This window comes from Acanthochromis polyacanthus, chromosome 1 (assembly GCF_021347895.1).
Source record: "Acanthochromis polyacanthus isolate Apoly-LR-REF ecotype Palm Island chromosome 1, KAUST_Apoly_ChrSc, whole genome shotgun sequence".
In the NCBI taxonomy this organism is placed as follows: Eukaryota; Metazoa; Chordata; class Actinopteri; family Pomacentridae; genus Acanthochromis; species Acanthochromis polyacanthus.
In genome coordinates, this window is record NC_067113.1 from 30,111,657 (window position 1) to 30,134,727 (window position 23,071).

Here is a 23,071-nt window from a genome sequence, read left to right on the forward strand (position 1 = left end):
TGTAACGGACAACATGGAAACACAGACATCAGGCGACACTGATGCGCCGATTATGTACTGTAATTTGCATTTTTATATAGGTTGTGCAGGAGGAGTAACAATTTTGTCACAATCATGAAATTTTAATTGATAATTGCCATACAAATTGTAAAGTATTTTAGTATGTGTTGACCGAGTTTTGAAGGCGCTACTAAAAACCAAACTCCTCCCAGAAAGCTGCATATTCTGTGATGTGATGTTTCTTCATCTCCTCCTTTTCCTCTTTAACCCTCAGTCTGAACAGGTCAATCATGATGATTCTCATTTAGTTTGATCTGATTCCAGCAACTGACATCTTCACAACTCTATCACAGTTTGATCTGCTATCTAAAGGCTTTAAACAGATTGATCAATGTTGGAAAAAGACAAAATGATCCTCCTTCTAATTCTCTGCCTGACAGGTAATCACTTAATTCCTTTAAATATGGAATTTTTTCTTTTTTTGATAATCTATCATAATCTAATTTTTTTTTCTTTTGTTTGCTTTGTCCAGGTGTCAGTCTGGGTGTTGAAGTCAGTCAGTCTCCGTCTGATATCTTCACTAAATCTGGAGACAAAGTGCAGATTTTCTGCAGCCACGATAAAACTGACTACAGGCTGATGCTTTGGTATCAGAGGTCACCTGGAGAAACAGCCATGAAACTTATTGGATATCTGAACTTCAAAACTCCCACTATGGAAGAGCAGTATAAAGACAATTTCAACATCACCGGGGATTTGGGTGGAGATAAGAAAAAGAACGAATCTCTAAAAATCCAAGTTGTTGGAACTGAACAGGGAGCAGTTTATTACTGTGCAGCCAGCAAAGCACAGTGACAAAAATCCTCTCTGAACATGACAAAAACTCTACACTCATGTTTTTATCATCAGTGGTTTTGATCAGAGAAGCTCCAGAGCACCTGCCTCTGTGGTTACATGTTGGTTTGATGAATTCACATCTGATTGTTTGGATCCATTCTTACCAGGTATGCTAGGTAAAGGTCCTGTATTGTGTCTCTTTCAAAAAACAAAAAGTTTTTCAGTGTTTTTCAGCTCAAAATAATGCAAAGACGGTTCATTTTACCATGACTGTATAACTCCAGTGTCACAAAGCTTGTTTCAGGGTCTTACCTTTAAATGTAGCTGAGTTGCTGCTGTCTCCACCCCCTTCAGGAATAAAACTCTCCCCGTATCTGTGATTGACAACGCAGGAAAAAGAAGAAACAACAGCAGTCATTCATGGCATGTCCATCAAAGACTGTAATTTGATTTTCTATAGAGGTTGTGTGGTCTGAGTAACCAACATTTGCCACAATCATGAAACTATACTTGATAATTGTCATGAATTAATGTAATTTACAATTTAACTGTGTGCTTCTGTTCATTTCATATCTTTGTTAGGTTCAGATGAGTAGTATGAGTGCATTTGACAAACATCTCTTTGCTAAAAATCCAACAAATTGCCTCCTCCAAGTTATTTGGCTCCTTGTTTACAATTATTTCTAAACTTAAATGTGCTTGAAGCAGTGCTGCAGTGTTTGACACTGAACTAAATGCATGGAATTAATGTTAGAATTAGAATTAAGTGATTTCAGATAAACAGTTGGTGCATTTATTAAAGGAGATGTCACAAACAGTGGAAAATAACTTGATATTAATGACTGAAATATGACATTTGTGTGAGTTTCATGAAGCTGTTTTTATACAGATGAATGGAAATTATTACAGCAGTTATGAAAAACAATCACTGTGACATCAAATAATAGCTAATAGGTGGAGTAAGTAATAAATATATACATTCATAGATATTATTTAGCCAAAGCTCAGTCTTATTCTCAATACTGTCTGTAGTGTAGTCTACCAGTAAATCTATTACTTATTACAATCTCAGTTTTGGAATAAATATGAATTCACAGCTAAAAGTCACAAACATCAAACATGACAGTAAAGTTAGAGAGAAACTCCTCCCAGAAAGCTGCATATTCTGTGATGTGATGTTTCTTCATCTCCTCCTTTTCCTCTTTAACCCTCAGTCTGAACAGGTCAATCATGATGATTCTCATTTAGTTTGATCTGATTCCAGCAACTCACATCTTCACAACTCTATCACAGTTTTATCTGCTATCTAAAGGCTTTAAACAGATTGATCAATGTTGGAAAAAGACAAAATGATCCTCCTTCTAATTCTCTGCCTGACAGGTAAACACTTAATTCCTTTGAATATGGATTTTTTTTTTTTTTAATTTTTTGATCATCTATCAAAATCTAAATATTTGTTTTCCTTTTTTGTTCATCCAGGTGTCAGTCTGGGTGTTGAAGTCAGTCAGTCTCCCTCTGATTTTGTCATAAATCCTGGAGCTGAAGTGCAGATTTTCTGCAGCCATGAGAAAACCGACTATTTTCTGATGCTTTGGTACCAGAGGTCACCTGGAGAAACAGCCATGAAACTTATCGGAAATTTGTACTACAGCAGTGCTACTATGGAAGAACAATATAAAGATAATTTTAAACTCATTGGAGATTTGAGTGGCAGTTCAAAAAAGAATACCTCTCTGAAGATAAACGTCATTGGACCTGAACAAGGAGCAGTTTATTACTGTGCAGCCAGCAAAGCACAGTGACAAAAATCCTCTCTGAACATGACAAAAACTCTACACTCATTGTTTTATCATCAGTGGTTTTGATCAGAGAAGCTCCAGAGCACCTGCCTCTGTGGTTACATGTTGGTTTGTTGAATTCACATCTGATTGTTTGGATCCATTTTTACCAGGTATGCTAGGTAAAGGTCCTGTATTGCACTTCTTTTTAAAAAATGTATTTAAGTCTTTCACTTTTTCAGCTCGTAATACTGGAAAGATGGTACATTTTGCCATGACTGTATAACTCCAGCTCCAAAAAGCTTGTATTAGTGTCTGTAACTTTAAATGTAGCAGAGCTGCTGCTGTCCCCGCCTCCTTCAGGAAGGAAACACACTGTGTCTGTAACGGACAACATAGAAACAGACAGGCGACACTGATACGTCGATTATGTACTGTAATTAGCATTTTCTATAGAGGTTGTGCAGGGGGGGTAACAACTTTGTCACAATCATGAAATTTTAATTGATAATTGCCATAAAAATCATAGTAAAGTATTTTAGTATGTGTCGACCGAGTTTTGAAGGCGCTACTAAAAACCAAACTCCTCCCAGAAAGCTGCATATTCTGTGATGTGATGTTTCTTCATCTCCTCCTTTTCCTCTTTAACCCTCAGTCTGAACAGGTCAATCATGATGATTCTCATTTAGTTTGATCTGATTCCAGCAACTGACATCTTCACAACTCTATCACAGTTTTATCTGCTATCTAAAGGCTTTAAACAGATTGGTCAATGTTGGAAAAAGACAAAATGATCCTCCTAATTCTCTGCCTGACAGGTAATCACTTAATTCCTTTAAATATGGAATTTTTTCTTTTTTGATCATCTATCATAATCTATTTTTTTTTCTTTTGTTTACTTTGTCCAGGTGTCAGTCTGGGTGTTGAAGTCAGTCAGTCTCCGTCTGATATCTTCACTAAATCTGGAGACAAAGTGCAGATTTTCTGCAGCCACAATAAAACTGACTACAGAGTGATGCTTTGGTATCAGAGGTCACCTGGAGAAACAGCCATGAAACTTATTGGATATCTGTACTTCAACACTCCCACTATGGAAGAGCAGTATAAAGACAATTTCAACATCACTGGGGATTTGGGTGGAGATAAGAAAAAGAACGAATCTCTAAAAATCCAAGTTGTTGGACCTGAACAGGGAGCAGTTTATTACTGTGCAGCTCGCGAAGCACAGTGACAAAAATCCTCTCTGAACATGACAAAAACTCTACACTCATGTTTTTATCATCAGTGGTTTTGATCAGAGAAGCTCCAGAGCACCTGCCTCTGTGGTTACATGTTGGTTTGTTGAATTCATACCTGATTGTTTGGATCCATTTTTACCAGGTATGCTAGATAAAGGTCCTGTATTGTGTCTCTTTCAAAAAACAAAAAGTTTTTCAGTGTTTTTCAGCTCAAAATAATGCAAAGACGGTTCATTTTACCATGACTGTATAACTCCAGTGTCACAAAGCTTGTTTCAGTGTCTTACCTTTAAATGTAGCTGAGTTGCTTCTGTCTCCGCCCCCTTCAGGAATAAAACTCCCCCTGTATCTGTGATTGACAACGCAGAAAAAAAAAAACCAGCAGCAGTCATTAATGGCATGTCCATTGCATGTTTGCAACTCGCTTGGGGTATGTCTCTATCAGTTTTGCACATCGAGAGACTGAAATTCTTGCCCATTCTTCCTTGCAAAACAGCTCGAGCTCAGTGAGGTTGGATGGAGAGCGTTTGTGAACAGCAGTCTTCAGCTCTGCCCACAGATTCTCGATTGGATTCAGGTCTGGACTTTGACTTGGCCATTCTAACACCTGGATACGCTTATTTGTGAACCATTCCATTGTAGATTTGGCTTTATGTTTTGGATCATTGTCCTGTTGGAAGATAAATCTCCGTCTCAGTCTCAGGTCTTATGCAGACTCCAACAGGTTTTCTTCCACAATGCTCCTGTATTTGGCTCCATTCATCTTCCCATCAATTTTAACCATCTTCCCTGTCCCTGCTGAAGAAAAGCGGGCCCAAACCATGAGGCTGCCACCACCATGTTTGACAGTGGGGATGATGTGTTCAGGGTGATGAGCTGTGTTGCTTTTACGCCAAACATATCGTTTTGCATTGTGGCCAAAAAGTTCCATTTTGGTTTCATCTGACCAGAGCACCTTCTTCCACATGTTTGGTGTGTCTCCCAGGTGGCTTGTGGCAAACTTTAAACGAGACTTTTTATGGATATCTTTGAGAAATGGCTTTCTTCTTGCCACTCTTCCATAAAGGCCAGATTTGTGCAGTGTATGACTGATTGTTGTCCTATGGACAGACTCTCCCACCTCAGCTGTAGATCTCTGCAGTTCATCCAGAGTGATCATGGGCCTCTTGGCTGCATCTCTGATCAGTCTTCTCCTTGTTCGAGGTGAAAGTTTAGAGGGACGGCCGGGTCTTGGTAGATTTGCAGTGGTCTGATACTCCTTCTATTTCAATATGATTGCTTGCACAGTGCTCCTTGAGATGTTTAAAGCTTGGGAAATCTTTTTGTATCCAAATCCGGCTTTAAACTTCTCCACAACAGTATCTGGGACCTGCCTGGTGTGTTCCTTGGTCTTCATGATGCTCTCTGCACTTTAAACAGAACCCTGAGACTATCACAGAGCAGGTGCATTTATACGGAGACTTGATTACACACAGGTGGATTCTATTTATCATCATCAGTCATTTAGGACAACATTGGATCATTCAGAGATCCTCACTGAACTTCTGGAGTGAGTTTGCTGCACTGAAAGTAAAGGGGCCGAAAAATATTGCACACCCCACTTTTCAGTTTTTTATTTGTTAAAAAAGTTTAAAATATCCAATAAATTTCATTCCACTTCACAATTGTGTCCCACTTGTTGATTCTTGACAAAAAATTAAAATTTTATATCTTTATGTTTGAAGCCTGAAATGTGGCGAAAGGTTGAAAAGTTCAAGGGGGCCGAATACTTTCACAAGGCACTGTATATACACATTCATAGATATTATTTAGCCAAAGCTCAGTCTTATTCTCAACACTGTTTGTAGTGTAGCCTACCAGTAAATCTATTACTCATTACAATGTCAGCTTTGGCATAAATATGAATTCAGAGCTAGAAGTCACAGAAACATCAAACATGACAGTAAAGTGAGAGAAAACTCCTCCCAGAAAGCTGCATTTTCTGTGATGTGATGTTTCTTCATCTCCTCCTTTTCCTCTTTAACCCTCAGTCTGAACAGGTCAATCATGATGATTCTCATTTAGTTTGATCTGATTCCAGCAACTGACATCTTCACAACTCTATCACAGTTTTATCTGCTATCTAAAGGCTGTAAACAGATTGGTCGATGTTGGAAAAAGACAAAATGATCCTCCTAATTCTCTGCCTGACAGGTAAACACTTAATTCCTTTCAATATGGATTTTTTTTTTAATTTTTTGATCATCTATCAAAATCTAAATATTTGTTTTCCTTTTTTGTTCATCCAGGTGTCAGTCTGGGTGTTGAAGTCAGTCAGTCTCCCTCTGATTTTGTCATAAATCCTGGAGTTGAAGTGCAGATTTTCTGCAGCCACGAGAAAACTGACTTTTATCAGATGCTTTGGTACCAGAGGTCACCTGGAGAAACAGCCATGAAACTTATCGGAAATTTGTACTACAGCAGTCCCACTATGGAAGAGCAGTATAAAGATAATTTTAAACTGATTGGAGATTTGAGTGGCAGTTCAAAAAAGAATACCTCTCTGAAGATAAACGTCATTGGACCTGAACAGGGAGCAGTTTATTACTGTGCAGCCAGCAAAGCACAGTGACAAAAATCCTCTCTGAACATGACAAAAACTCTACACTCATTGTTTTATCATCAGTGGTTTTGATCAGAGAAGCTCCAGAGCACCTGCCTCTGTGGTTACATGTTGGTTTGTTGAATTCACATCTGATTGTTTGGATCCATTTTTACCAGGTATGCTATGTAAAGGTCCTGTATTGCACTTCTTTTCAAAAAATGTATTTAAGTCTTTCACTTTTTCAGCTCGTAATACTGGAAAGATGGTACATTTTGCCATGACTGCATAATTCCAGCTCCAAAAAGCTTGTATTAGTGTCTGTAACTTTAAATGTAGCAGAGCTGCTGCTGTCCACGCCTCCTTCAGGAAGGAAACACTCTGTGTCTGTAACGGACAACATGGAAACACATTCATCAGGCGACACTGATGCGCCGATTATGTACTGTAATTACCATTTTCTATAGAGGCTGTGTAGGAGGAGTAACAATTTTGTCACAATCATGAAATTTTAATTGATAATTGCCATAAAAATCATAGTAAAGTATTTTAGTATGTGTCGACCGAGTTTTGAAGGCGCTACTAAAAACCAAACTCCTCCCAGAAAGCTGCATATTCTGTGATGTGATGTTTCTTCATCTCCTCCTTTTCCTCTTTAACCCTCAGTCTGAACAGGTCAATCATGATGATTCTCATTTAGTTTGATCTGATTCCAGTAGCTGACATCTTCACAACTCTATCACAGTTTTATCTGCTATCTAAAGGCTTTAAACAGACTGATCGATGTTGGAAAAAGACAAAATGATCCTCCTTCTAATTCTCTGCCTGACAGGTAATCACTTAATTCCTTTCAATATGGATTTGTTTATTTTTTTTGATCATCTATCAAAATCTAAATATTTGTTTTCCTTTTTTGTTCATCCAGGTGTCAGTCTGGGTGTTGAAGTCAGTCAGTCTCCGTCTGATTTTGTCATAAATCCTGGAGCCGAAGTGCAGATTTTCTGCAGCCACGAGAAAACTGACTATTTTCTGATGCTTTGGTACCAGAGGTCACCTGGAGAAACAGCCATGAAACTTATCGGAAATTTGTTCTACGGCAGTCCTACTATGGAAGAGCAGTATAAAGATAATTTTAAACTTATTGGAGATTTGAGTGGCAGTTCAAAAAAGAATACCTCTCTGAAGATCCAAGTTGTTGGACCTGAACAGGGAGCAGTTTATTACTGTGCAGCCAGCAAAGCACAGTGACAAAAATCCTCTCTGAACATGACAAAAACTATTTTTTTATCATCTGCGGTTTTGATCCGAGAAGCTGCAGAGCACCTGCCTCTGTGGTTACATGTTGGTTTAAAGCTTCAGTATCAGAAATAACTTTGGTTCAGTCCATTTTAACTTGGTATGCTATTTAAAGGTCCCATATTGTGCCCTTTTAAAAAAAAAAAACCCAATTGAAGTCTTCACCATGACTGCATAACTCCAGCTCTAAAAAGCTTGTTTCACTGTCTGCAGCTTTAAATGTAGCTCAGCTGCTGTCTCCCCTTCAGGAAGAAAACTATGTCTGTCATTGACACCGAAAAAAAAACAACAGCAGTCAACCCTGATATGTCTATTAAATACTGTAATTTACATTTTTTATAGAGGCTGTCCAGTCTGACTAGAAGCCACAATTTGTCACAATCATGACGTTTTACTTTATAAGAGATTGCCATACAAATAATTGAAATTAAATTATGTATGTAATTATTTTATGCCTCTGTCTGCTTCAGATGAGTGGTATTATCAATTTGAACCACCATCATTTTGCTAGAAATTCAACAAATTGCCTCCTTTGAGTTATTTGACTCTCAGTTTTCAATTATCTGAAAACCTAAATGAGTCTAAAGCAGCGCTGCGGTGTTTAACAATGAACTAAATCCACAAATTTTAATGATGAAATTAGAAGTGAAGCAACTTGAGGTAAACAGTTGGTGCATTTAAACCACTGCAGAAGGAGATGTCAGTGGGAAATAAAGTGGGAATAATGACTGGAAAAGGAAATTAGTGGTAGATTCTTCAAACCTTTTTCCTGTACGAACAGAAATTATTGTAATGTTTGTGAAAAATAATCACTGTCAGATCAAACATTAGCAAATAGATTCCAACATAATAAAGGATATTATTTAGCCAAAGTTCACTGTTATACTCAACACTGTCTGTAGTGTAGCCTAACAATATTTACCCATGTTATTTATTACAATGTCTAGTTTAGAATGCACCACAACTAAGCAAACTCCTCCCAGAAAGCTGCATATTCAGCTGTAATGTGATGTTTCTTCGTCTCCTCCCTTTTCCTCTTTAACCCTCAGTCTTGTCAGCTCACAGTCATGTAATGATTCTCATTTATTATGATCTTATTCCAGCAACAAACACCCAAAAACCTCTAATTCACAATTTCAGTTGCCATCTAAAGGTTTCTGACAGATTGTTCGATGTTGACAAAAGACAAAATGATCTTCGTTGTAATTTTCAGCCTGACAGGTAATCATTTGAATTATCCCACTGGATGTGAACATTTTTATTTATCACCTACATAATAAAAGCATGTTCTCTTTTTTTACTTTTACGAGGTGTTTGTCTGGGTCTTGACGTCGGTCAGTCTCCCTCTGAAATCGTCACCAAACCTGGAAAAGTGGAGATTTTCTGCTCCCATGATAGAACTGACTACAGAGTGATGCTTTGGTACCAACGACCACCCGGAGAAACAGCCATGAAACTTATCGGATATTTGTACCGAAAAGACGTCACAATGGAAAACCCGGATCAAAAGGATTTTACCATCACTGGAGATTTGAGTCAGAACACGGCAAAAAATGGATCTCTTATAATCAAACTAGCAGAACAAGATCACAGTGCGGTTTACTACTGTGCTGCCAGAGAAGCACGGTGACAGAAATCCTCCCTGAACTGTACAAAAACTGCATCGGTGGTTTTGAATACAAATCGGAATAAAGTGATGTCAGACACCTGCCTTTGTGGTTTCATGTTGGTTTCAAGCCATCACAAGGCAGTGGTATTGTACTGAAATTGTCTGTGTGTATTCTAAGCAACCTTCTGAACCCCAAGAGTTTCTGGGCGTTTCACATTTTTACTGCAATATGAAGTCCTGCACCTCTGAAGCAGCAAAACCATGATTAGAAGTAGGGCTGGCCCGAATAGTGGTTTCTGGCCTCCGGTATTTGGGCCCTATTAAAGACGAATATCCGGATATTCGTTCCGCCCCTTAAGGGTGGGGGTGGGGGGGGGGTGGGGGCGGCGACGGCCCGAATATTTGGATCCGTTCGTCTGGTCTCCCGGGTGCAAATTTTGCCTTCATTTTGTCTTCAGTTAAACTGAAGAATTCCCAAACACCGGTCTTCAGCATCTTGTCTTGTGTTTATGCAACAAAGTGAAGCATGACGTCAGAGTCGGCAGCCACCCGGCCATTCAGGCGGTGCTAAGAAAAACGAATGGAGGAGCCGAGATGAGCCGAACATGGCGGGATGAGCCGAAGGCGAAGGGAAGAGACGAGCTCCGAATATTTTCGTCAGGAGGGAGGAGGGGGTGATCACATAGACATATGTGTACATGTTATAGACATATGTGTATGTTTATGTGATCACAGGACAGGATGAGCCGATATGAGCCGATGTGGGCTGAAGGCGGAGGGAAGACAGTAACGCCGCATACTCGTTCCGCGGGGCGAATATTCGGATACCAAGATTAATATCCGGATACCGCCGTAGCGAACGAATATTTGGATATTCGGGTCCAGCCCTAATTAGTAGAGAGAAATCAGAAATTTCTTCCGTGCAGTATTAAAACGAAAAAGGCATAATGTCATAAATCATTAAAAAAAAAAAAACTACATACTATAGATGTTTTACAATTTCTGCTCTGTACAAACAGCCTGCAGTTCAGCCAAAAAGGCTCAGGATTTTAGTAAAGACTGATGGTTGTAGCTGAGTCCCATCAAGTTTCTCAGCGCAAACAAGTGCAGATTTTTTAGATTTTTGCAGAATCTGGTTAATGCAAATCTGTACTTTCAGAAAACTATTTAAAAGACATGTAGATTTTGACTAATTATTAAAATTTTAAGCTTAGATCTGCTTGTTTTTCCCAACAAAACAGAAAGCCACAAATGATGAGTTTGAGGACTATTACAAAGTTGAAGATATCATTATTTTTGCTATTTTTTCAATTTCTGGCTCAGATAAATAGTTTAATTTGGTCACTGAAAAAAAAGGAAATTTCAAATCTGCTGGTGGGCTTTGGGGTTCAGAGGATTAAACCAGACAACAAAACACAAACAACTACACAAAAATAAGACACAAAGGGACAAAATCACACATTAAACTGCACAGCCTCATATTGTACTGTAGAGTGCAGTAAACAATAAACAGCTCAGTGTACAGCTATAAGAAGCCACTCCTCCTCCTCTCAAAAGCTTCCTCCTGAAACAACACATGAAAGCACGAAAAGGAAACACCCTGTAAAAACCTAAACACCGCATTTCATCCATGACTTTATCTCTGTGCTCGAGTCACATCTATTCACGATGATTAGATTTCTTTTTTGCTGTTTCCTCACAGGTAACACTCGCTTCTCAGTCAAGTCAGATGTACCGCTTTTCTATTTTAAATCAATTAATCCTCCCAATTTTGCTCACAGCAGGTTTTTCTCTGGGGCTTCAAGTCGATCAGTCTCCTCCTGCTGTTTTTAAAAAGGAGGATGACGAAGTTAAGCTTTTCTGCACTCATGAAAAAAGCGACTACAGAATGATGCTTTGGTACCAGAAGTCACCCGGAGAAACGGCTCTGAAACTCATCGGATACGGATACGTCGATTTCAAAGACGACGGCGTGGAAGAGCCGTTCAGAAAAGATTTTAAACTTGCCGGAGACCTGACGAGCGACAAGAAAAACGGCTCGCTTTCCATCGTCAACCTGAAAGCACGAGAACACACGGCAACGTATTTCTGTGCAGCCAGTCAGCCACAGTGCCTCAATCAGCCATCTGCTCGTCACAAAAACCTCTTCCTCTCTCTGCTCTCGATGAGTGTTAAAGGGTAAATTACTTCTCAGACAGCTCAGTGGTTTGACTGATTATTCGGGCTTATTTGTCATGTTTATCCACATTTTCTCCTGCACAGACAAAGAGGCTTTTTGTCAACATTAAAGGGCAATCACACGTGACAAAATGACAACAATGGAGATTAAATTAAATATATTCACATTGCTAACCAATTTTGGTAGTTTGGGTTTTATTTACTCAAGCATAATCGAGATTTTTGTTGATAATTTGTATTTTTTAATAGCAGAAAAATGCATAAATATTGTCAAGTAAGTGTAACTATATGTGGATTAATCATGCTTGTTTTCAAAAACAAACTAAAAGTCAGACAAATGGAAGCCAACAAGACATTAAACTACACAAAAGGGGCACAAATCGACACAAAGAGATAAAACTACACAAATAAGACACAACTTAGGCAAAAATGAGGCACAATGTTACAAAAATGAGGGTAGAAAATACCACAAACAAGATAAAACACGACAAAAATGAGACAAAAAACAACATAAACCACACATTACATAAATAAGAAAGAAAGGGTAAAAACGTGACATATAATGCCACAAAAAGGGCATGAAAAAGACACAAAAATACACAAATAAGACACACCGTAATAAAATGACACACAAAGTTAAAAATATGAGGGTAGAGAACACCACAAACAAGATATAACATGACAAAAATGAGACAAAACACAAATGACAGCATGATATAAATAACACACATAGGGCTAAACTCGTGGCATCTGATAGCCAAAAATGACACAAACAAGACAAATATACATGAGACATCTTATGGCAAAACCAATATAAAACGACAAAAATCAGCCACAAAATGACAAAAAAAAAAAGGTACAGAACAACACAAATGAGACACAAGTGACATGGCGTGACAAAAAACAACACAAACGACACAACCTGATATAAATAAGACACAAAGGACCAAAAACATGACATAATGCCACAAAAAGAGCATGAACAAGACACAACTGAACAAAAATGAGACACAAAGTTACAAAAATGAGGGTAGAAAACACTACAAACAAGATACAGCATGACAAAAGTTAGAAAAAAGAAAAACAAAACACAAATTACAACCTGATATAAATAAGACACACAGGGCTAAAAACATGACATATAACGGGCAAAAAGGACACGAGACGGGAACTGATAAAGGGTTAAAATGTTTCATCTGTGGCGAAGAATTTTGGCTGAAAAAGTACTGGGCACAAATCTGATACTTCATTGCAAGACTTCCATGCAATAAACATCACAAAAATAGTTTTCAGAGGTCCATATGTCATTTTTTTTCACTCACAAACTAGTTGATAAACCAAACTTCCTGCTCCTCCTCCTGATTCAAAAGCAAAGACTCTAGTTGATTCCTGACATTCAACATGAAGCCGTCTCACCTCATCGTTTGCATCATCAGCTTGTTCTGGGTTAAAGGTATCACTTCACTCTAAAAGATCTCAGTATTTACTTCATTTTTCTGCTAACTCTCGCACCAAATCCCACTGCGTTTCTTCATCTCTTCACAGGAGTTTACCTCGATAAACAAAAACAAGTGTTTCAGTCTCCAGCTGATCTGTTTTGGACTCCAGACAATAAAGTTAAACTGAATTTAACGCATCGCATCCAGAGCTACGACACGATCCTGTGGTATCAGCGCTCACCAGGAGACACCGCGCTGAAGCTCATCGCCTATGTGTCTTATAAAAATCCAACAGTTGAGCCGCAATTTCAAGGCCGCTTCGATGTGAGCGGAGACGGAGAGAAAGCAGTTTTTCTTGAGCTCCTGCAGCTGAAACACCCTGAAGACACCGGAGAATATTTTGGAGCAGCGAGTATGCACGGTAATAAAAACAGAGAGTTTCTCGTACAAAAACCTCCACGATGATCCAGCAGATAACGACAACCACACAGGAAACCTCTGAGAGCATGCGACAGCAGCAAAAATGTACACACTTAACAGCACTGTGGTACATTAGAATATATTTTAAAGTTTATTTGAATGTGCACATTTACAAAGTGAAGGAAAATTCTGAAGACGATTGCATAATATACTTACAAAGAGGAGCTTTAGGGGTAAATAAATGCAATTAAAGTGGGGGTTTCTGTTAAAATAAAGCACTATTCTGTATTTTCACACTTTAGAGATCTTAAAAGAAGAATTCCAGCATATTTATGTGTTTATTGTGCTCCAGGTTTTGTGCTCTTCAGCTCTGTTATAAAGATTTAGAGAAACAGAGATTAGCAGAGCAATTACCAGAAACTTTCTATAAAAGAAAGCAGATTTTTACAAGAATCATTTTAAAAAATCCACTAAAATTAAACACAGAAATGAGCCACCTCCTGGTTTTACTTGCTGCTAGGGTTGGGGTGTGTTGCTTTTTTGTTTTGTTTTTTAATTCACTGTTTTTTATTATTTTTAGCAGTTGACATTTTATTTTTTGGTCAGTTTAGTGCATCTTTATTCATAGTATTATTGTGCATTTTGTATCTTAGTATTTCTAGTTTTTATTTTTCTATTGTAGTGGTGGTCACTTTACTATGTCGGCTACTGTAACAACAGTTTCTCTTTGAGTATCAATAAAGCATTTCTACTCTACACTAATTCCTTTAGCTCTATCAAGCACGTTGTGACATTTTATTTGTATGAAAAGCGATAAAGTCTGCTTGACTGATTAATTGATCAAAAATATTATCTGTGCACCTTAAAAAAATAGGCTTAAGTGGTTAAATTCAAAATAAACATTTATTCCCCATGTCTTTACTTAAAAATGATCAACAATTATCAATATAACTGAACTAAAACATCTTCTAGCGATTTTTTTTACATCACCCAGTCCAGTTCAACCTCACTAAAATCAACTGAACAAATGGCTGGACTGAACATTCAGCTTTCAGTAGAGTAAATAAAAGTTAATACAGTTGGTAAAACATCTGTTCAGCCTGACTCAAAACAAATTATTCATGTAAAAATCAGCTTTCTTCGGAAAACTGCATGGAGTTCACACAAAATGCCTCTGCTCTATTCTGTTTCCTGAATCTCTACAAGAACAGACAGATTATACAGCTAAAAAAAAAAAAAAAACAGACTAATATTCATATATAACTCCTCACAATAACAGATTATTATTACTTTACGTGATTCAGCATTCTCTGTTCTAGGATATGAGTTATTATAAATGCTTCATGTTTGCTCTGCTTGAACCACAGTGAACACACTGACCAGCAGAGAGCAGTGATGAAGCACCGACATGCACATGGAGGGAAACTCCTCCTCCTCCTTTACTACAAACGTGGAGGCAATCAGCCTGTGGCACTGCAGAGGGAGAATTCTGCAAACCTCTCATTAAAGGAGATATGCCTCTACACATCACATCTAAAAATAAGACAAAAAATAAACTGTTTGCACAAACTAGATTCTGTAAAAAGCTAAAAATTTTGCACTCCTTGACGCCACCCTGAAGCCATCAGTGGTTTGGCTGCAGCTAAAAGTCACGTGATAAAAAATCAGCGACTTTCTGACTGAACTACAGGCTGTGATGACTTTACGTCACAGACAAACTGACGGCGTTTCCTCCCTGCACATCTCAGCTGGTGTTCATTTCATTTCCTCTTTTACAGTCAGAATGACTCCTGGCATCACCACCTTGACCTTCTTTATATTCTGGGCTGCAGGTAAAATAATAACCATAAAGATGAAAACACTCACAGAATTGCTAAGATAAATATTTGCGTTTCTGTATGATACTTAGCGTTTGAGCCTCACATTTAAAATCCTTTGTGTTTCAGGTGTTTCTGAGTCCGTTCTGATCACCCAGTGGCCTCGCTACATCTCCAGCCTTCCCGGCAGCCCTGCAGAAATTCAGTGCTACCAGAACGACTCGGATCATTCGTATACGTACTGGTACAGAAAGCAGAGAGGAAAAGCTTTAGAGCTGATGGTGGTTGTAGTAACTGGCCTTTCACAATTTGAAGACGGATTCAAATCTGGTTTTAAGGCAGCAGCCACAGGGAAGCTTTTGAACCTGGAGATATCCAGCGTGGAGGAGAAAGACGAGGCTGTTTATTTTTGCGCTACCAGTTTACACGGTGCTGTGGCAAACCTCAGGACTGTGACAAAAACATACAGCAGAGAAAAGGTTCGTTGTTCTGACACCTGACTCACGAGGAGGAGATAATATCAGCAACTCTTAAACACATTTCTGAACCCCAAAACCCACCAGCAGGATCAACATCACACCATTTACCAGAGCCTAAAACTGTAAAAACTTAAAGAATTCACAGATTTTCAATGTTCCAATCGTCCTTGAACTACTCATCTCTGTCTGAAACTGACATTTCATCAAAACTGCTTTATTTTAAGCATCTCATCTAAAAAAAAAAACGGCAAAAAATGAATCATTTACACGATGCAGGTTCTGCAAAAAACTAAAAATGGTCTCTTCCTCTATGCAACCCTGAAGTCATTAGAGATTCAGCTGCGACTGAGAGACACGTGACGAAAACTCTGTGGCCTTTCAGCTGAAGTACAGGCAGTGTTTGACAAAACAAAGAGACTAAGAGTGAAGTAAACATACCTGAGCAACAAAACTAATGCAGCATGGCTCCAAAAATACTATAAAAGGAGCAAGTTGTCAGTAAGTTGCTGGAAGATAATAATATTAGTTTTATTTATGTAGCAACTTTAAAAACTGAGTTTATGGAGCACTTTGACAGAGAAGCCAAAAAAAGAGAATACTTAGGAAGACAATATTATATCAAAAAGCCAGTCAGGCCAAACAGAAAGAAAAAAGGTGAAAAAATGAAGTTAAAAAAAGGATTTCAATATAAATAAATGCAAAAAACAACCGCCAATTGATACAAATGAAATACTAAAAGCATCAAAAATTAAGATTGCACATGAAAGGAGTGAAAAAAATAAGGCGGGATGAAAGCAAAGCATTGAGAATAAATTAAACAGATACATACAGCATGGTGAAATATCTTTCTGATGTGCAAAGTACTAGAACTTGTAGAGGTTATAAAAATATAAGTAGTCGAGCCATCACTTTTTTCAGCATTGGTAACACATGTGAGCCTTTGGAAAAAGGCTTGATTCCATTATTTGTTCCATTTTTGGAAAATAAATAAAAGAGTTTAACCTTTTTAAAAAATATTTGTAACTTTTCAGGTTGTTCTGTTTCCAAAGAGGTTCAGGATTTTATATTAGAGTAAAAAATGAGCCCATAGTGGGTCTAAATGTGACAGGAACAAAAATACCCAGCAACTGCTACAAAGAAAAGGGGATTAAGTAAGAAATTGTTCTCCGAGATAAAAAAAAAAGCTGCCATCATTTGCCCTTTCTTCCTGCTTTTCCCAGCCGTCTTGGACAGATGTGACCAACAGGTGGAGGCACAGCTCACAGCAAGACGCCTTCCATCAGGAGGGAGTGGTGGTGACTTAAAACCACAAACTCAACTCCTTCCCTCTTCCCCTGAGCCGTATTACTCTGTGAGAAACGCTTTTCCTTCCATCACTGCTCTGCAATGTGTCCACGCACGCAAACCTTTGTTTTTCTCTTCATCTGGTCGTCATGTAAGATCTCACATTCCACCCTGGACTGGCTGAGCGTTGGTTGTTGATGTAAATTCTGTAACGTCTGCTGCTGTTTTCTCCACAGGTCAGGTGAGCGCCGTCACATTTCAGCATTTTCCACCTCAGATAGTGGAGCAGAAAACTGAGGCTCAAATTAAGTGCAGCCATGATGACAGCTCCCTTCTAATAATGTACTGGTATCAACAAAAACAGGACAGCACGTCTCTGACCCTCATCGGGTTCGGATACGAAAATTCCCCAACCTACGAGGGCGACTTTCAGCAACAGTTCGAACTGACAAGACAAAGTGTGACAGAAGGAGCTCTGACTATAAAGAAAGCCGATCAGTCGCACTCGGCTGTTTACTTCTGCGCCGCCAGCACACAGTGATGTGGTTCAATGCTTCTCGCTGACTAAAAACCCTCAAACCTTTCCTGTAACTGAAACCGCTTCTCGTTGCAGATTCTCACTGAGGCAGCAGCTCAAACCTGGAGGATGTCCCTCACTGCGATCGGGTTCATCCTCATCCTGCTTCCATGTAATTTTCAAAGCAATTAACAGCACTTTAACCGTCTTCTCATGCATCGACTGCTTTTAAAAATCTTCGTTTGCCCCCACAGATCAAACCGAGAGCGTGATTTTTAAGGAAACTAAACCAAAAATAGCCAACAACAAGGAAAGAGTGGAGTTCACATGCAGCCACGATGATGGTGCTCTCAATGTGATGCTCTGGTACCAGCAAACACAGAGCGGGACGATGAATCTAATTGGATTTGGCTACTATCCGGGCGATCCCAACTACGAGAAGGATTTTGTAAACCGGTTTGAAATCACCAGAGAAAACGTCCAAAATGGAGGCCTGGTTATTAAGAGCGTGGAAGCGTCAGACTCGGCTGTGTATTTCTGCGCTGGCAGTACACAGTGATGTGGTTTAATGAGATCGCAGCAACAAAAACCTGCTTCTCTCATGACGTCGTTTGCAGGATCCCACCACAGAACAGTAGGCGTCAGTAACTTCCACTGTTCACACACAGGGGCAGATTTCATGTGAGAATACAACACAGACATCCAGTTAAGTAAGTTACTTACAGGACAGATTGTTAGGATGCACTACACATATTTAGAGCAGTGGAAAAGTAAAAGTAATAAGTAACTGAATGTGTATTTTCTTTCCACTAGTCTGAAAGAAAGCATGTTATGGAAGGTAAATAAAAAATATCCACAGAAAATATTTCAAAATTGACAAATACATGTCAGGGAGTAGTGCAAGAGTACAAAAATAAGCATAGCATGAAAAGGTAAAAATACAGAATGGAATTTCATTGTACTTATTGCAATGACAAGAAAGCTTCTTAATCTTAAATATTCTATGAAACAATGACAAATGAACAAACCCTGCAGTACAATAAAACAGTGAAGCTGAGCTTACATAGCTGCTTCTGAAGTGCAAAATTTAGGCTTTCAAAGGTATGTTTTACAGTTTAAATCTACACATGCAGACAGACAGAGAGCAGTAAAACAAACTAGTCTGAAAAAAGCATGTTATGGAAGCCCAATATTCCCAAATCTGAAAATTACCAAATGCGGGGAAAAAAAGCATAAAAATCTTATTTAAGAAAACTAAAAAGACGTTAAGTGAAATCAATATATGCAGGGCAGATAGCTGCTGTTCACGGTAAGTTTCAAAAAACACAAATACATGATCAGTTAAAAACCATTCCAATAAATCAGGCTAGAATGAACAAAACCCACAAGTAAAAACCTTTAGCATACATAAATGTAGGAAAAAAATACAGGAAAGTTTGTCTCACATAGGTGCTCCTGAAGTAGAAATTTATGGCCTTTAAATATGTGTTTTGTAATTTGAGCCTACACATAAACAGACAAAGTGTAGTGGAATAAACACCTCAAAGTGCATTTCCTATTCTTCTAAAAGTATGAAAGCTAAACATCCCCAAATCTTAAAATTAGCAAATTAATGAAAAAACAACATTAATGCCCGTTTAATAATAAATTCTTGTTAAAGAATACTACTACAAACAAAGTTAAGCAGTGAAAGAGTGCAAGCATTTAAAAAAAAGCACAATAGGTTAAATATTGTTCTATAATCAGACAGATAAACAAGCCTGCCTGTAAATGCATTCAGAATATAGACAGGGGAATAAACTGGAACGTTTGGTGTATTTAGATGCTCCTGAAGAGGAAATTTCTGTCCCAGAGTGGAAGGAAAAAAACACCCTTTAATAGATGTGTCTTATAATCAAAACCTACACTTGCGGACAGACAAAGTCTTGAAAAACCAACACCAAAATGTGCATTTTCTGACCATCGGTTAGGTTTAATTTCAGTATTTGAGGGACGCGTTAGGCAGAAGTCTGGAAGTTTCTGTAGGAAATGAACCTAATTTTCTGCATTTGGCACCAATGTCTGCCATTTCTGTATTAATTTATGGTATAAATGTCTATTTATATAAAGGAAAACACAAAATTTAGGGGACTGGACAATATTTAAGAGTCCGTATTTGCTTCATCTTCCATAAAATTTTCTATTAAGATTTACATCTAACAATTTGAACTCCAGTTTACTGTAGCAGTTCAGTACACTAGCTGCTAGATTTTCACTGGTTTTAATGAACTTTTTTTAATTATATACAGTTAATGTTTTTTGTAATTTTTATTTATTTTAACAGTGTAGAAAGATACTTGTTCTGTCATGTCCCTGCCTAAAGTTTGAATGCTGGTAATATGTAAAGACTGGGAGTGAGCTCAGGAAGTATCTCAAGTCTGGTTTTCTTTGCATTTGCATCCGTTTAATAAAACAAACAGTTTTATAGTCAGGTTTGGGCTGGCTGTACCTACTGTACACATCACTGCATCCTCAATATATAGATTGATGCATAAAACTCACTTTTGTATATACTGTCCACGGTTTAGGTTTCATTCTGTGGTAAATTTTGAGCACTTACCTTCCTGGATTCCACGCCATTTTGCGTGTTTTCAGCATCAATTTCTGGTTTAAACGCCTGTTATTGTAAAAGGAAACACACAACCCTAGTGTTATGGGGTTGAGAGGCAGTATTTAAGGTGGATTTATCTCCTTCATCTCCCCTCACATCTAACAATTTGGACAAAAATGAGTCCAAGACCTCAAACCAACACAGCAGAGAGCGTCTTCATTAGCTTAGCCGTTAGCTTACAGTTTAAGCAGACACAGAGCTAAAGTCTAAAACATGCTAGGATGAAAAAATATCATTCTTACCTTGATGAAGTCAACATCTGAGAGAGCAGTAATCTTCTGGAAGAGTTTTAAACCGTTATAGTAACTCAGAAACTCCGACAGGTGTGACAGGTAACAAAACTGACAGCGTCTCGGACTGACATGTAAATATGCCTTCCTACCAGAAAACTCGGCTGTTGACGGCAAACAACTTTGTTTTTGTTTTTTTGTTTTTTAAAGAGCAACAGAAATTGTAAAAATATGTTTTAGATATTTCCCTCCAGGTTTAATCCACCGAATTATTGATTTGTTCGAACTCATCAATAATTAAGTCCGAAGCACCTGTTGTAGTAAATCAGTGGGCGAGGCGTTTTGTCAACGTTGGCCAATCACGCTAACCGCTGCAGCTATTGGGTAATTTATGTGATTGACGTTAAAGCGCCTCCTGTCGACCAATGAAAGTCGCTCATAGGACGTATACGCGGAAGAAGTGCGAATTATAAAACTTGTGCTGTTGGATCCATTTTTGTAGTTTCTCGATGATAATTTGTAATGACAACAAATCTTCATATTGTAGAAAATGGAGCCCAAACGTTACGCTTTTATTGTTTTATAAATTACTTATAGATAAATTATGTAATTTTTCTAAATGTACTTTTCTATTTTCCATCATGAACCTTTCCCATCTGTTATCTTACCATATTTCATTTATTTAGCAATAAGGTTTTCTAAAATTGCAGATGACTTATTATCTAACTAAAAATGCCATAATGCTAGTTTCCATACCAGAAATCTAAATACGAATAAAGGCAGCTTGATCATTTTGTGGACATATTTCAGTCAGAAGTTTTATTGAGTGGATCTTTATTTCTTTATATCACTCCGTTAATCAGAAAATACTGGTCACAGGGCACACAAAAAAGAAAGAAAAACTTTGTAAAGGGCATGCTGAACTTACAGAGATAGAAAGCAAAGACAAATCTCTATTATTGAGACAGAAGAAAAATTACTCCAACCATAATCATTAGTCAAAACTGTCGTTTAGTTTTTCTGTTAATTTACAGATGGAATAATCAACCAAAACAATAAAAAAACTTTATTGAAAAAAAATTGCGATATTAAAGATATTTCTGTAGCTACATTATCAACAGAGTTATCATATGTCAAACTAAATATAACATCATTTCAATAATTAGTCATTTTAAGTTTTGAAGTTGTTTTTTTTTTTTTTTTTTTTCTACTCACCGAGAACAGTCAGTTTTCCCTGCCGAAATAAGCTTCATAGTTGGCACAGCGCTGACGCTTCATATCAAAAAGTACTGAGTGAATGTTTAATTATAGACCTAAATACTTAGAGTACCTTTCTGCACGCTAGTGACAGATTTTTACAGTTAATAGATTTAATGGTCCTTTTTCCTTACCTAAAACGGTGAGTTTGGTTCCTTTCCCAAAATATGCTTCCGTTGCATTGTCACAGATACAAAAACACTGAACATGAAACTGGTTTTTCTGCACAATTAGCATTTTTAACTTTTTACTCATTCTTTGTCAACACTGAAGGCTCTAAACTAAAGTAGAATCCATCAGAGCACAGAATTAAGATGTAATATATTACCTAAAACGTCCATTTGGTTCCTTTTCCAAACAAAGTAGCAGGATCAGCTGGTTCACAGTGCAAAAACACTGAAAACATGAAACTGGTTTTCTGGCAAATTTCATTTTTCAGTTTTTTACTTTCATTTGTTGTCCAACACTAAGCTCTAAACCTAAAAGTAGAATCCATAAAACACAGAATTCAAGTGTAATATTTACCTAAACCGTCAATTTAGTTCCTTTTCCAAATAAGCAGGGCCGAGCGTCGGTACACAGTGGCAAAACACTGAACATGAACTGAACATGTTCTGCACAGTTTTCATTTTTACTTTTTACCAATTCTTCCATCAGTACTGAGACCCTAAACTAAAGTAGATCCATCAGACACAGAATTAAGATACGCATACCTAAAACTGTTAGTTGGTTCCTTTTCCAAAGTAAAGCAGGTTCATGGTGGTCACAGTAGAAAAACACTAACATGAACTGCGTTTCTCTGGCAAGAATTTGCATTTCTTTAAGTTCTTCCATCAGTACTGAGGCTCAAACTAAATAGAATCCATCAAAACACAGAATTTAAAATGTAATATTTACCCAAAAACCGTTCCAATTTTGTTCCTCTCCAAGTAAGCAGGTTGAGTGTTGGTCACAGTGCGCAACAACATGAAGCATTAAACTCTTCTCCAGAATCTTTCCATGTTTAAGTTTTCACTATTCTTTGTCAACACTAAGCCTTCTAACAGAAGGCAGAACATCATCAGGACAGAATTAGAATTGAAATATTTACCTAAAAACTGTCAGCTTGGTTCCCTCTCCAAAATAAGCAGGTGACCCTGGGTCACGGTGCAAAAACTCTGAACATGAAACTGGTGCTCTGGCAGGAATTTTCATTTTCAGTTTGTTACTCATTTGTTTGTCAACACTAAGCTCTAAAGAGAATCCACTAGAACACAGAATTCAAGTGTAATATTTACCTAAAACTGTCAATTTAGTTCCTTTTCCAAAGTAAGCAGGCCGGACCATCGGTCACTGTGCAAAAACACTGAACATGAACTGAACATGTTCGTCAACAGTTTTCATTTTTACGTTTTTACAATTCTTCCATCAGACTAGACCTAAACTAAGTAGAATCCATCAGAACACAGAATTAAATAAGAT

General features: G+C 37.8%; 1 protein-coding gene across 1 annotated transcript; it reads left to right on the top strand.

The window, feature by feature from the left end:
- Window positions 1–409: 409 nt before the first annotated feature.
- LOC127533251 (uncharacterized) lies at window positions 410–11,626 on the top strand. The gene is made up of 3 exons (XM_051945854.1): window positions 410–440; window positions 533–760; window positions 11,121–11,626. The coding sequence occupies exons 1-3, from the start codon at window positions 410–412 to the stop codon at window positions 11,519–11,521; spliced, it is 660 nt and encodes a 219-aa protein (XP_051801814.1). The 3' UTR covers window positions 11,522–11,626.
- Window positions 11,627–23,071: the final 11,445 nt, after the last annotated feature.